The sequence below is a fragment of the Corvus moneduloides genome, chromosome 6 (assembly GCF_009650955.1).
Source record: "Corvus moneduloides isolate bCorMon1 chromosome 6, bCorMon1.pri, whole genome shotgun sequence".
Classification (NCBI taxonomy): Eukaryota; Metazoa; Chordata; class Aves; order Passeriformes; family Corvidae; genus Corvus; species Corvus moneduloides.
In genome coordinates, this window is record NC_045481.1 from 52,021,165 (window position 1) to 52,037,570 (window position 16,406).

The 16,406-nt window shown below is 39.7% G+C and overlaps 1 protein-coding gene across 3 annotated transcripts in view; it reads right to left on the bottom strand.

Annotated features, from left to right (window-relative positions):
* Nucleotides 1–16,406, bottom strand: part of TRIM66 (tripartite motif containing 66) — a 49,908-nt gene that overhangs the window by 26,211 nt on the left and 7,291 nt on the right. For 2 of the 3 annotated variants that reach the window (XM_032113412.1, XM_032113410.1), the window contains 5 exons: nucleotides 9,718–9,821; nucleotides 5,878–6,025; nucleotides 1,591–1,723; nucleotides 1,242–1,358; nucleotides 349–463 (listed from right to left, as the gene is read on the bottom strand). In XM_032113412.1, coding sequence (XP_031969303.1) covers nucleotides 349–463; nucleotides 1,242–1,358; nucleotides 1,591–1,723; nucleotides 5,878–6,025; nucleotides 9,718–9,821 — 617 coding nt within the window. The remainder of the gene's footprint in view (nucleotides 1–348; nucleotides 464–1,241; nucleotides 1,359–1,590; nucleotides 1,724–5,877; nucleotides 6,026–9,717; nucleotides 9,822–16,406) is intronic. The other variant, XM_032113411.1, reaches the window with a different exon arrangement.

Below are 16,406 nucleotides of genomic sequence, written 5' to 3' on the forward strand. Positions count from 1 at the left end.
ATCATTTCTGAAACAGGGTTTTAATTGTGCTGCTAGTGGGCTCCTACAAATTAAACATTAAAATCAGAAGCTGATTTGTTTTCTAAGTACTCAAAAGGTGCACACATATTCTCTGTGAATGCATTAGAAATTGCTTATCATGAGTTAACGATAAACATTTTGCAACTTCACCCTGAAACTTTGTCAACCATTGATTCCACAAAAAACTCTGCAGAAAAACACCCAAATATTTGAAAATATAAGGAATGGGAGAATAGCTCTCACAGTCTACATTCTTTCCACTGGCACTGGGATTAAATTTAATTTAGTTTAATTTCCCAAGGTGTCAATTAAATTAGCCTTACTTACTTCAAGTTGTTCAAGGAGGATATTTGTTCGTTTATCGATTTCATTCATCAGAACCATCTTGGCCATTTTTATTTGGTTCTCCACCTTTTTGTACAGATGTTTTACTTCAAGCAACCTGTGGGTAAGAGGTACACACCCCTGGGTGAGCCAGCTCTAGTCATTTATTCACTGATCAGCAGTTATTTGCTACAAGAACAGACCTACCTATAGACAGAACTGCAGTGAAAGTTGTATCATTTCCCATTAGCTCTCCCCCACTTCTCCGAACCCTGACCACCCCTCTCTGGATGTCACGGGCTAATGCTGATGGATTCTCTCAAGCATCATGCCAAGAACAGTCTTTTGTTCTTTGTCAACAAATACAAACATAATATATCCAAAACTTCCAATTTATGCTAGATTGTAAATAGTAGAAATAGATTTGTACTCTAGAAACTGTTTTATTAATGCACAAGAGAATCCAACAGCTACTAAATGCATAATCAGTAGCAAAATCCAGTTCATATAATTAGATATTTTCATTTTTATTAGCCTTGACTGCAATTGCAGCTTGTTTTGAGGTTTCTTGAAGAACTAAGGTATTTTAAAATTTATCTTTATTTCTAATATTGTCAAATTCTAGTTCAGAAACAGATTATACAAAGAAATCTTAACTCTGAAGCCAGCTGTCACATGCCTTACAAAGACTATGGAATCATGTTTTATAATGCCATGACTTGTCAGTACCACTTAAACATGAATTTGATATTTTTAATCTTCCTATTATTTTCTACCCTCCAAGAAAAAAAAAAATACAGCAGCTGCACTTAATTCTGTTAACCTACATTTAGTGAAAATATTATTTTTATAGATCATCTACTTTCATATAAAAAAAAAAAAAGCATAGCAATTACCTGTCTTCAATCTGTTTAGCTGAAACCTGAATCCCACTTTTTTTCTCCTCCACTTTAGTTATGACATTCTCCAGGATGATTCTTTGATTTTGCAGAGCTTCATCAAGATGCCTGAACCTATGAAAGAAGGGGAAATTCTCACCCCATGGTTTTCCATGTTCATGAGTGAACAGGTGAGAGCAGGGAGAGCCTCTGGGAGGGCTGTGAGCCGTATGTTAAATCACGTGGGAGTGAGACAACTGAACTGAGTTTTGCTGTGGCTTTTAAATTCAGACCAGCCAGCACCATCAGCTGGAAAACACAGATGAAAAGTCTTAAATCTCAATGAGCTCCATTAGCAGTGAGGTACCTGTGTTCCTTGTGTTCTGACAGGAGGCAGCTGCAGCAGGTGAGGGTGTCACAGGTCTCACAAAACAGCTTCAGGGGCTCCTGGGGGTGCACGGGACAAAACAAGGAAAACTCCCTTGCTTCACCTTCAGCTGCTGAGGAATGTAAAGTAAGGGGTCATTGACAAGGATGAGAGCTCAGAAAAAGAGCAACCAAACTCACAGTTTCATGGAAAGTCTCGATGATATTTTTAAAAGGCATGGAACCTGGAACCATCTGATTATGTGAAGCTGGGTTTGTTTGAATTTTTTCCTTATACATCCTACAAACTGAGCACACCAGAGGGGCTCGGGAATAAGCCATCAAAACAAATCATATTGTCCTCTGAACTCTCATGAGTTTAAATATCATGATTTGGAGCATCGGCCTCACAACTCTAAATGCCCTGGTATGGTAAACCACTCTACACAACTGTATTTTAAAACATAGAATAGCAACTATATGACAAACTTGCAGTCACAGCAGAAGCAAGGAAATCCTTTGTTCTTAAAAAGTCACATGAGCAATTTTTTCCCAAATTTGTGGTTTTTGCAATGCAGTTCATAAACTTCAGCAGCTGGGGCTGATATTAGGCCCTAAAATCTGTTTTTAAAAGGACTTTTTAAAGAATAATGTGATGAAGAGTAAGAATGGACAGTGGGCATGCAAAGTGAAAGCATTGCTTCTGTACAATCTATTCTTGCCTTTTTCTCTGAACGGTAGAATTGTTTTAGAAAGAAGGAACACTGTCAATAAAAGATGCCAGAAAAAGACAGAACTAAACTATGGCAAAACAAACCCTCTACCACCAAAGAAAAGCTCAATTGCTTCCTCACAGTACTCCAAAAAAGACACTATCCCGTTATTCTTTACCAACACACGAGAAATCAAACAAAATCATTATTAGATAACACATATGGATAAAAACTTTAAATTATATAAAAGCATTAATTATGTATACATTATTTTCTGCTCATATCAAATGAGAAGAAATATTTCCATTTTCCAACAGCAAACCAATCTTACTTACCTAAACATTTTTAAAAACCCAACCTGTGGCAGAGACCATGCTCTCATCCTGTAGCAAAATGAAGCCTTTTATAGAATCGAGCTTCTGAAGTGACAACTACTGCAATGGCACAGACCCACAGAGTACAGGAAGCTATACTGGCTCAGTCACTTCATTTTCAAATTGGAAAATGCCCAACAGAGAAGCAGAAAGGCTAAGAAAATCTCATAGCTAACAATGACAATACAAATATGGAGAAAATCCATGCCACTCTCCAGAAAAACACACGTCAAATTGCCCAGTTTTTAGGTTGCTATCTACTCTAAATATTTCTGAGGAGGTTGATTTATTTCCTCCAGTTCAATTGACTTTCATTCCACCTTCTCAACAATGTGCAAGAAGATAATTTGTGACAGATTAGGCCAAGATTTTATGTAACAGCTTTACATAGTTTACATCGTTACGAATTATTTACTGCAGTATCATGCTTTACTCTTCAGGGAAGTTTATTGGTTTATATCATTATTGAATCAAATGCTAATGGATAGTATTAAAAAAGGAGGAAATTAGGTTAGGGGGTTTTTAACCAACTCCAATATTTCCTACTAGAAAGGAGCAAACTGAACTCACCTTGACAGCAAATTTTTTTCTGGTTATACTGCAAATATGTACTTTTGTACTAAAACCTGCAGCTGACAAAGCAAATAAGGAGGCTGTACAACCAATAGATATCCAACGAGGATGTCAAAGATCATCCCCTATGTGATCAGATGTTACATCTCAAAAGGGAAAAAAAGACCATAATAACTTTCTGAAGGTTTATGGACTGGAAAAGCCTCTCAAAGTGTTCAGTATCTGCAGAGCACACAAGCTGTTTTTCTGTAAACTCAAGATCAAGTTTTCCATATTAAACTCAAACTTATAATGAGATGTGGCCTTTAAGGTCCATGTGCCATGAAGTCACAATCCTATAAAATGATTTCCCCCTTTTTCTCTCTCTGAAGGGTTCTTCAGCCTTTGGGTGATTGCAATCATCCCAGACAATTCATTGGGGTTTTTTAATATCATGTCAGATTTAAGAGACAAGCAGATTTCAAATGCAAACTAATGATAAAATCAATATTATCTAACTGCAGCACAGACCCACAGGCTCTGCTGCTGGTAATCCCCTGACTCAATTGACATATCAGTGAGAACTGCCACTGAGCCATGCTCTTCTTGACCTACTTTTTACTCAGCTCAGAGCAACACTTGTCAGTTTTGGAGTAAGTTTAGTACTTAGAAATCAGGTACAAGGGCACAACTCTGGTTTTTTCTAGAAGCAGATATCTAACCACAACTATCCATTTCAGCTTCCTAAAAGGCAGCTCACTTGGTGACCAGAGAAAGCTCAGTTGCCCTAAATTCTGAAAATTCATTATTTGAGTCAACATTTTCTACAGCCTATATTTTCTTTATCTCAGGTGCATCTCTTAAATAATTAACAGAAAGTTTTAAATCTCTGTTCCTCAGATCAGTTGGTGCCAACTATGGAAAAGCAATCTCATCTTAGCTAATAGAAAAAATTAATAGAAATAAGAAGGATTTCATGTGTTTGGTGAGGGTGTTTTGCTACTTTGCTGCATTTCTGACCCAAGAAATCTAACACTTGTCAGATGCAAATAGGAGGTCTGACCCTTACAAGGGAAATGGCAAAAGATAGAACAGTTTAAAGGCGCAAGATCTCTTAACAGTTGCAAGGGCTTACAAAGAAAGTGACTGTTTTCAGAACACTCTACACAGACTGAAGATGGTGTGTGTGTATCTCCAGAAGAAAAAAAGCCAAACAGTCTGAGTTCAAGTATATCCTAGTATTTGCTCTCTTGGAACTATTCTGGAGGGAAATCTATGTCCAAAACAGATAAAACCTACATAAATAATAATAGCAATAATAAAAAAGCACAAATTACATTCCAAATAATTTCTATATTAGCTAGTCTGTGTATGAACTACCAACCTCCTTGTTCATGTCTTTTCAGCACATGGAATTTAGTACTGAACTAAAATTCTTTCTCATGTTTTTATGTGTCTGCATCTTTTTATTCATATAGCACACACAAACCTACAGCTGAGCCACACGCGTAACGTCTCACCAGCATTTGTCAACACTATGAGCTGGTAATCTTACCTAAACTGACATGAAATTACAAACAGTTGGAGCCTCAAAACCACAGTCCTTATCTTGTCATCAACTCAAGAAGAAAAACATTGTCCATTCAATCAGGACATTTTGAGGGGAGACTGGGGAACTTCAGTTTATATTATTCTCTAGAAAAGACCCAAGAAACATTTAAATGTAATCTGTGCTTTTTATTAATACCATTCTTATGGACTTCTTTTGCTTACACTCTATTTGGCATATTTTGTCTCTAGTGCCTCAAACTGTGTTTGATATGACCACCCAGTACTTTAAAAACTCCATCTATGGCAAGTCTAGATTTCTACAAAAGGAAAATCCTAAAGAAAAGAAAAGAGAAAGAATAATCAGTGGGCTATTTTTATTCCTTTTTCTATCCTTCATTTTCCTTATGAAGAAGAATGAGTGTGCAGCACAAATTCTTAAGTGAAAAATTGCTTATATAAGTTCATGTTAGCATATTCTGCAGAGGATTTCCAACATAGGAGAAAGAAAATAATGAGTAATAATAGGAGATGGCAATACTTTCTGTAGATCACCATTGTATAGGGTTGAGACATACTTGCCAGTCAGCTTAATTTGTGCTTGCTCATATACACTCAGGAGACATTTCTCATTATACACTCAAGAGACATTTCTCATTCCAGGCTTAGGAAAGGAATATCCTGTAGTGATCACAGCCTTTTGCTGTCTGTGACTCCCCCGCACACCTTGCACATATGCACAGGCATTGCTTTACCATGGTTTCCTCAATGAAGTTACCCAAATTGGGGCAGAAATACTGAAAGGGCAAGGCCTGCTGCTGTTGTAGCCCTCCCAGCCCTGTCCCATAACTCCACGGATTGGAAAGACGTGGAGAAGACCCTATCTGTGAAGCACAAATATCCAACTTTTTCCCAATACTGTGGAATGCTGATTGTGGCAATGGCCCTAAAGCTGGAGAAAAATCAACCTCTCACTGACATGTACATATCCTGAGTCACACAGACAGAGCCTGGTGTCTGTGGCACAGAGCCTGCAAGTGCTCCTTCTGCAGCTGAATAACTGATAGGAGAAGAAACAAAATCACAGTGTGCCCCCAGTACCTGCGCAGCCTTTCAGGGATACAGACAGGAAGCGGTCTCCAGGTTCCTTGCCATGTCTGTGTTCCTCCGTGCATGAGCTGCACAGCCACTTGTTGCATCTTGTACAGAGGCTGTGGGCAGGTCTCTTCTCTTTGCACATGGAGCAGCTCTGAGAACAAAAAGTGCAATTACATACATGCATAACAAATCAGCTGTACAAGCTCTTATCTTTAACAGACTATATCTGATACAGATTGCTAAGCTTTGTATTTTTTGTCCTCAGACTAAAGCAATTCAAGTTATTTTAAGAGTCTGGTTGTTACTGTGTAAAATTCAGAAAAATACATAAAACATCCTAATGGTGAGACAATTTAGAAAATAACATGGGGACACCCACATACTGTTAATGAAAAACTTGGCTCCTATCCTCTAAAGAGCTGATCAGAAATTAACTCAATTTATGTCTTGATATCACATGGTGTGAACTGGAAACAAAGCACAGCAACATGAGAAGAACTGGAAACCTCAATTAAGTATTCTCTCTATTGATTCAACAGCTTAGGGAATGCCCTTTGCTATACAGGCCATGCTGCTGGACACGTCACTGAGGGGGAAAGGAAGAGAGCAGCACATAAATGAAGTGGGTAGTTCAAAATTTTGGTATCCAGAACAAACTCAAGAGTAATTTCAAGATAGCTACAATGATAATTCTTTTGAGAAAGATTTGTTCTAGGCATAAAACACCTTGTTTCAAAACTCCCAATTTTCATGGTTTTCTCTCACCACAGCCACAAATTGGTACTAATGGGCAGAGTGAGCACAGTGATGTGAATTTACCATCATCAAAGCATAAAGGCTTTAGCACCATTTTATCAAACTGAAGCATTTCCTCCAAGGTTATAATTTATCTACTGTACACACAATATTGTTCCTCAGTATTGCTACTACTCAGGGCTACTCAAGCAAATAAGAATAGATGGCAAAATCACTTCCTATGGTGTCCTTTGGCTGGGCATCAGCTTATCTTCAACTCAGCTATGATTGCATCCCAAGTATTTGATAGGAAACACGAAGAGAAGAATATAGCAGCCTGTGCTCAGCTCATAACCCCTGAGGCAAGTTCTGGTGAGGGTAAGGGAAGAGTTTCTCCTCCTGGTGGATCAGGAAATAGAAAGTCTGAAGGAAGAACTATTGCAGTTCTCGGCTGGTTGTCTCAGTTTTAAATCACAGCTTTAACATTTAGTGGAACATCCATAAATCACCTAAATTCTGAGACACAAGTGAGTCAAGCTCTGACTCACTTCAGCACAAGAAGAAAAATTTTTGTTCTGCTAAAATTAACTTAAATTTTCATTCCCTTCTGCAGGTCTGGCATTTCACAACAGGTCTATTATCGAGCCATTACTCAAGAGTTTCTAAATATTCACAATCTTTCTCAAACAGAGTGGGCAATTCTTGACAATAAGACAACAAAGCAAAGTTTTAAATGTGTTTCATTGTGTAGAGAGTGAATTGTTTGTGCAAGCCAATACGGTATTTTAGCCATTTGCTTATCAACAATGTTTTCCAAAAGGTACATACAAAAATTTAAACCAAAAAGCCTAATAAAACTTATATAACCAAAATGCAAGGGTATTTAATTTGGGGAACAAAGATTGTATATAAAAAGAAGCGTCTAAGCTAAAATGTACCCACCTAGGTCCGTCTTAGGGGTCAGGTATAAAGCTGAGGGATGCTCTGCCATAACCAAAAGTGCTTAAACACAGGTTTACCTGTAACAGTTCAGCTGTCAGTCTGACTGGAATTTATATTGACACTGTACTGTGTTAACATCACTTTTAAGTTGCCGAGTGTTGCCAGAGTTACATTATTTATGATGTGGAAATTGGGTTTTGGGCAAGAGATTCTGAATTGCATATTTCTGAAACTCCTGCTGCTGGCATGTAGCACATCCTGTCATTCATGGTTCACTCTCTCACACACTGAGAGACATCTTGCTTCCAGACACTTTGTTATGAGCCTTGACAGATTCCCATTTGAGCACACCAGGAAAATTAAGACCATGATGGCAGCTCAGCTATGTCTCAGCTGGATGATCTGGTGCTTTCTTCTTTTGATGTCACTGATGGTGAAATTGTGGCTTTAATTTGGGGTGTGATGGTAGTGGTTAAAGATAGAAAGGGAGCAAAGCTACATGACTTGACTTAATAAAAAGGAAGCCAAAAGCTATGAAGGTTCACAAGTTGCTCTAGGGTACTCATATGCTCCAGTGAGAAATCTGCATTACTGAACTGCTCATAGGACTCCTGAGGGATTACAGACAAGAAAAACCTTCTTTTAAGGATGGTTTGAAAAAATAATCTAATGCTTTTGAAGACATTAGATATTCTCATTTGATTTCCTTTCTACACAAATTCTCATTGAAAAGTAAATGATGCAAGTCACAGTAATTAAGAAATCCCAGTATAATAAATGCATTTTAAACACTCAGCAGTATCTTATGAGTTTTCTTCCCCTCTTTGGAGAGGGCATGTGAATACACCCCTTCTTGTTTTAGATCAACTTATGTTGCACTCTACAAGCAATGTACACCTGAAGATGTCAATACACTTTGCTTGCCTTAATTATTTTTAATTCCCCAGAACACTTGGTGGATTAGGTTACACATTCTTTACTTTTTAACAACACCCAACTTTCTCTGTCCCTCTTGTCCACTCAAGTTAGTGGCAACTGCAAAGCTGTGAGAACAGTCCTGCCTGTTCAGTGGGTATTTAACAGAAGTGGAATCCATCTATGTACAATGTCAATACAAGGCAAAAGCAGTAATCCAACGTCTTCCTTTGAATCCATTCCCCAATGGGAAACTGCAATACAATGTGAGGGGTTTTCATCATTAAAACAGACAATCAGAAAATTGTAACTGCTCACATGACCTAATGGGTGATGTTGGTGTAACCATTTAGTCAAGAGTCAGCTTCTGAGCAGGTAGAGAGAGGGGATCCTCCCATTCTGCTCAGCTCCAGAGAGGCCACATCCAGAGTATTGTGCTCAGTTCTGGGCTCCACAGCTCAAGAGAGACAAGGAGCTACTGGAGAGGGTCTAACAAAGGCCACAAAGATGATGAGGGGTGTGGAGCATCTCTCTAATGAGGAGAGGCTGCAGGAGCTGGGCCTGTTTAGTCCAGAGAAGGCTGAAAGGGGATCTCATCAGTGCATATAAGTATCTCAAAGGCAGGTGCCAAGAGCATGGTGCCAGACCCTTTTTAGTGGCGCCCAGTGACAGGACAAGGAGCAATGGCCATAAAATGAAACACAAGAAGTTCCACCCCAAAATGAAGAAAAGCTTTACATTGAGGATGGCAGAGCACTGGAACAGAGCACTGGAACAGGCTGCCCAGGGAAATCATGGAGTCTCCCTTTCTGGAGACCCTCAAACCCACGTGATGTGTACCCGTGTCACTGCTCCAGGTGACCCTGCCTTGGTGGGGGAGTTTGACCGAATGATCTCCAAAGATCCCTTCTAATCCTGACAATTCTGGGATTGTTTACTTTGTGTTGAGAGCAGAGAGGGGACAATGAGGAATCCAAGACATTCAGTACCTTCCTAATATGTTAATCATCACAGATACATTAGTATCAATATTTTTAATGGACTGTTTAAAATATAGAGAGGAAAACTCATTCTTCAACTAAAGTTTTAAAATTACTATGAAGGCAGTATGTCCACCTCTAGTAATGAAGTAATTACAGTGCTGCACAAGCAAACTATAAGAGAAGCTGATGTTCAAAATGAGATTTGGTCTGTTTCCAGTGTTCATCTGGCAGTGTTTCAACAACCCACAACTTGGTGGCTTTCACCTACCTTTGCCATAGCTGAATCACCAATGGGAAAGTCCTTGAGGAAGAAATTCTCAACTACATCCCTTGCAAAGCAGGTCTGTTTGCACACAGGGCAGGAAAGGATACCTGAATTTAAAAAAAAAAAAAAAGAAAAAGAAAACCACCACAAAAAAAGCAATGCACACCAGCCATGCGAACCCGGAAATGATAGAAATCACACTTCAGTCTTGTGGCTTTTTCAAATCACATGGGCAGTTCCAGGAAACTAAGCCATTCTTCAAGCCCTAAGTGGCTAGGCCTAATTCAATACATAGAAAAGAAAATAAAAGCAATACAATTCCTAGAAAAACACCATCTTTCAGTGGACTTATTTCGGTGTTTATTGGTGATATCTGCATGTCCAAATTCTCACCTGGCTTAGAAATGATTAAAACTGAGCTGTACTTTAAACTGTATCCCCTTGTTACAGATCTACTTGTGCTTTCTGAGATTCTCTACAGTTCTAGACCAGCTTTACCCACCAGGGGTGCATCCAAGCATAAAACACACACTCCTTAATACCAGTTTCACAGTGCAGAATGCAATCCAAGTGAAGTGACAGGGGAGTAACATGCTGCTAGCAGAAGCAATGAGTCAGAAAAAAGACAAAAGATAAAAAAAGTTTCATAGGGAAAATTATTATAGTAAATCCAGAAGTGGCAAAATAAGATCACCCCTAAAGCAAAGCAAAGTGAGCAGCAAAACCCAGCTCCACCTTCATTAACTACTGAGCACAACTGGGTGAGAACCAAGAGTTCAAGCAGCTGTCCATACCTGAACACCTGCATTTTTGCACCTCTGCTATTTCATTGCTTGACTTTTTTGGGCTAGCAGCTCTATTATATTTGGCTAGAAGCTCCAGTGTGTTGGTTTGGGGTTTTTTGTGAAAGGACACTGCATGTTTCTGGCCACACTCCTGCAAACTACTGTAGATGTGAAAACAGTCCCTTAGAGAGGGTGGTGGTGTGTCAGTCTATTTCACCTTATCGAGGTGTGTCTTTTTTTTTAATCCAAGTTTTTTTCCATTCTGTCAAGAACAGAATTTCAGTGCTCACCTTGCCAAGTCATCTATTTAGGATAACTAACAACAGTATTTTCTATGACTAACTAGTTTAAACTCACTTAAAGCAAGGTTTTAAAGCAAGATCAATGACAACATTCTCCTGTTCAATGTGCTTTTTTCCTTAACTCAAAATTATTTTTGCACATGGAGAGTGGCCTATAAGTTAATTAAACCTTAAGTTGTCTATTACTCTTCACATTACACCATTATCAGAGACTCTCATGTTTTCCAGGTTCTTGGTATTAACTGTCCCTTGGGACATGACTCCTGCAGAGGGAAAATGCTAATTCCAAATGTCTCCCAGTTTCAGAGCTGGGCTGCTGTAACTGTACCAGCAGCATTTTACATTGACAGGGACACACAGACCCCAAAATATTCCTACATTTCCACTTGTGACAAAAGCACTCACTCAGATGTCTGAACAGATTCACTTCCATTCACAAATGTTTCGAAGAAACTCTGAGTTCTGGTACATCTCCTTTGAAGGTTCTTACTAAGAACCACTTCCATGAGGTTTAGATCTTCTTTAGCCCAAATCTTATAAAAAAGCAAAAGCATAATTGTTTTCTATTTTTCAAGGTTGCATTTACAACAGAACTGTGATTTGGGGGCCCAAGTAGCAGACCATGATCTGCCTAAACTATTCATTTAACTGTGCATTTCACACAACCCTGAGTGTTAAGCAGACATGAGAAGGAACAGGCTGTACCCACACGTGGCTGTGCTGCTCAGCCATGAGTCACCCCAGGGAAAAGGGCAACACAAGCAATTTCCAATGCTCTGCTCATTAGGCATGTAAGCTGAGCCTTGTTTAAGGGTGTTCGCTGGCAGGAGTTACAAAGATGCTAAAAAATTATCTGATAAAGATGCTCAAGATGGCAGAAAGCTGAGGAAGTCTTTTAGCCAGTTCCTCTACTTTGCATCCTTCATATAAGGACTGCACCTGAAAAAGCATCTGAATTACTTACAATTTTTGTAGCTAATCACATTTTCACACACTATACCCTAGCACAACACAATTCTTTTATATTGGTGGCACTGAAATCTCTCCATGCTTTCCCAAATTACAGTGTGTGAGACTTTTAGGTGCCTGCTAGCAGCTCTGTCCTCAGGAGATGTGTAAAAGCAGCAGGAGGTCAGACAAGCTGTGTTACACTGACAGTGCCTCCTACTCTTTGTAAATGGTGCTCACTGCAAGCAATGGTGAATTGCAGTGCTAATTCCTGGGAGCTGAAACACTTTTCAAGTTTCCCTGTACAAAGTGACACAGTTGGAATAAAAAGACAGACCCATTCTGATTGATAAGCAAGATACCTACTCTGCAAGCAGCTTCTCAAATAAGTCTCATGGGACATGCTCTAATTCCCAGTGCAGTCAATAGGAAACCAGCTCCTGACTTCACAGAGTCACCATGAGCCCCTGGAGACCTGGAATCAGTTTCTTTCTCCCTCAACAGCATTGCCAGTTCTTGATCAGGCTAACACTGAGAGAAAACCTCCATACTGAGGCTACATAATATTCTGCAAATTGACCAAAAGGGAAATAGCCAACAGGTTATTTTCTGAAGTAAGAAACCCATGACTCTCACAGGTACTCTCTCATTTACGAGCCATATGGGTGAGCACACAGAAAACATTTCTGGGAACAGCTGCTTACTGGGAAACAAAGGCACGGGGCTTTGTCACAGCAAGGACAACTTCTACTGGCACACTACACAGGGTAAAAAAAGTTACTATTGAAGTTACTATTTTATTATGTTCCAACACTGTTCTGTTAGTGCAGAATGTTAAATTATACCAATGGAATGATACTTCATGGAATGCTTTTTGGCCTCAGGCACATTCATGTGAGCTTTAAATTCTACTAGCTTGTTACAAACCAGTGAAGTATAGAGGACAGTGTAATTAGAATGCATTCATTTGATAATGAGCAAGATAACATTTATAGTGGTTTTAAATTAAAAAAAAACTCAGAGAAATCTTTTATAATTTTCACACTTAGAAAACACAAATCATGCTTGGATTTCAGTTCTGTACAAAAGCCTCCCTTATATATATTGAGAAATGCAATCAACAGTTTGTAGGTAAATGCCATTACTGCTGATTAATATTAAGAGATATCTAAAAGCGATGCCCTGGATGGCACAGCAGAATTTTCTCCCAGGTTTTAGATCCAAGTTATGCTACTAAAATGAGTGTTGTTCCAGAGACACAAATGGAGCAAGCTGCACGGGTCAGAACTTTGTTTTAGGCTGACTACCACAGACCACCAAGTACAGCTTTGATTGTGTAAATGTCACAGTGTGTCTTAACTATACAAAGAACTGTAAATTATAATTATTTTAAATCTAAAACTCCCTTGAGATGAACATAAGACATGCAGAGTCATCGGCTTAATTTAAAAAAAATTTTTTAAGTTTTTTAAAAGAGAAGTTAACAGGAAAAATAATGGGGACACCACAGTAAGAGAGTATTGGAAGTCATTTCCTACTCATAGGTGGGCTAATCAAAAACACCTAATAGTGAATTCTGTATCTAAAACTTTATTAAAAACACAGGAGACAAATTTTTATCTTGCTAAAAGAGGGATTACCTGAGCGTGGTGGCTTTGGAGATCACACTTGTTCAGCTAATTGGGCTGATTTGATACCTTTTCCACTTAATAAAAACCTGTGCTCTCTGGAAATGCCCAACCTTTTTCAATAGGAAGTCCCCAAAGAATCAAAAGTTAGCTTGGCTTAATAAATACACTCCAAAACGGTTTGTGGAGCAATTAACCTGAAATTAAGCAAACCTTACACACATATTTACAAACAGCCACAAGCAGCATCACGCTGTGCTCATGCTCAGAGTGCAAACCACCAGTAAGGCACATTTTCCTGGAAACCCCTTACCTGAGCTCTGGATAAAGAGCTAGAGAGGTGCCCAGAGAGTCACCTGTTTGGGGGGACAGGTGGGTGGCAAGGACTGCACACACAGGAATTCCCTGGAATCAGGCAGTGCCGTGGCACAGGCTGCAGTCACTCCACTTCTTACAGGCTACCTGGGGCTGCTCCCTCTTCTTTGGCCAGGAATGCTGGCAAATCAGCAGGGAAGAAAGATGTGCTGAGCCACTACAAGGTGCAGAGGTTTTTTCCTCTTGCCTTCTTTCTTGCCCTTGCCTCTAGGATTCATTCAGGCCTCAGAAAGCTTGCCTTGGTTGTATTTTTCCCAGATAAAAATCTCATAGTCAAAATGAACGGCAGCGTCCTACTTCCTTTCTTGCCTGGGTCTTCACTCAATCCTCAGAAAAGGCTGGAGCAGAAGGAAAGAGTGGAGCTTTTCCAGATCCAGGTAGCAGCAGGTCTTACAATGCCATTCACTCCCACAGTAGTTTTTGCAAGACCGTTCCCTCAATATTTTTCTTGCCTTCCCACCTTACCACTGCCTCCAAACAACACTGTTAATCTAAGAACCTGTACTTTGCAGACAGCTCATTTAAATATATCATTATTAGAGCACTGGGGGTGAAGGCAAGAGTAGTCAGAAGCCCTGGAGACTCACTGTTTGTACATATGAGAATGATGCAATTTCTGGAGCTAAACAGCAACTCAACCAGGAATTACAGGACCCAAACAACAGTTTACATATTAAGAGATCAGGAGCCAAATTCGGCTATGGTACAGTCAGGATGCCTAAAGGGAGGCCATTATTGATATCAAAACCCCTAGAAGTAGCAAAAAGCTGACAGAGATGTTGACACATTCTATTTTTGCATGGAAATTAAATCGGTAGGAAGGAGGCAGGAACATTTGCATAAACTATCTTTTAGAAGTTCAGTGCCTCCTGCTGTTTAGCACTTGAAATTGTTATTTGTGACATCCCATTTCACTGCTAAAGAGACGACCACGAATTTAGAAAGGCTAGCAATGGTCCTAATGTTGGATTTAAGCCCAGTTTCATTGTGTTGCACAGAATAAAGCCCTATTTCAGAATTATATGCAGGTTAAACCACATATAAGATATTCCCAGAGTATTTGAGTTATCAGCAAGTGCTGAAGAATCACTGGAGACCACATGGTATTGAACAGACTCCTACAAAGTGTCACCACGTGAGGGATGTGGAGGAACAGTCCTACACCTACATCCTTCCAGGGCCCCACTGCTCCTGTAACTCCCATCCCAGCAGGCTTGTGCATCTGAACACCACCACAAAAGGCACCAGCACTGGAAAAGAGATGTGTAACTCTGTGTGTGGCTATAAACACAGCCACACACACATGTACAGGCACCTCTGAGTCCTGAAAAGTCCCAGCAGCAGATGTTTACTTTGCTGAATTAGTTTGCAGCCCTTTTTCAGCAGCCACCATGTTTATTTCCAGTTTCACACTCCCATCAGCAAGAGTAACTCAACAGAGGGTTGGGGGGAAAAAAATGGAATTTCAGAGGCGGTGGATCCATTAGTCAGACACAGAAGCCCAGTCTGGATACTCCAACTCCACACCTGGGATATCCAAAATCAGCCTTCAGGAAAACAACAAGGTTCTGCCTTATCCTGTTCAAGCCCCAGCTCCCCACAGGCCGGATCTCTCACATCCCACAGCACTTTTTCTGTTAATGGAAGCTGCCACACTGCATTGGACCCAGCAATAATAGCACTCAGACAGCGTGTCCCTTTGTAAAAGCAGAAATAAAGAGAGAACTAGAATTTCTGAGCGCTTCCAAGGATTTGACACCACCTATACTGCAGCAATCTAATTTGTAAGTGACAGAGCTACAGATCATTTACAGAAATCATCTCCAAAGTGCCAGCTGTAACCTCTCCCCCACCCACAGACACCAAGTACATGAAAAGCCACAGCTCACAGTTTTGTTCAAGGTCTTCCAGTCTGGTCAGGTTTAAACAGAAAGAGCCCTCAAGCTGACTGCCTCAGAAATAAATCAATGCAGATAATTTACTTATTATTATTATGAGAATCGATTAGCATAAAGAAACAAACAGTGGAGCTACCACACACACTACATTCATACTTGCTGTCCACATGTTGCACCTATTCCTCTGCTCTTTTTCCTCCACCAACCATCAGAATAATTATTCTCAGAGAGCATTAACTACAGCTCCAGCTGCAGGCATAATTTACACTTCCTTGGAGACCCAATTAGAGGTTATAGGAAACAGCTCTGAAGACAACTTCCCACTCTACAGTTTCATATTTATATAACTAAACCCCTCATTGTTTCACTTGCCTTTTGGATCTGGCAGCCAAACACCACAGTGCAAAGGGCTGACTAACTTTAAACCCATTTTAAGTTGACTAAATATATACATTATGAACAGTTTCTCTCTTTAAAATAACCTTTCTACTTCCCTTTTTAGAAATAAAACATGCACTTGGTGCTAAGCGGCTCTAAATAAAGCAAAAGGGTGTTCTTCAGAATTAATAGACCATTGCATTGCAGCACTTGCCTTGTAAGAGTGCATCAAAGCTCAAAAGGGTTATTGGGTATCCTGGAGATACCACAGCTGTACCAATGCAGCCAAACTGCCTCCCTGTAAACTAAACTGTGGTTTAAAGAACTCTGTAGATATTTTTTGTCTGTCTATTTTTTTTATTATTTAAACACAGGCTG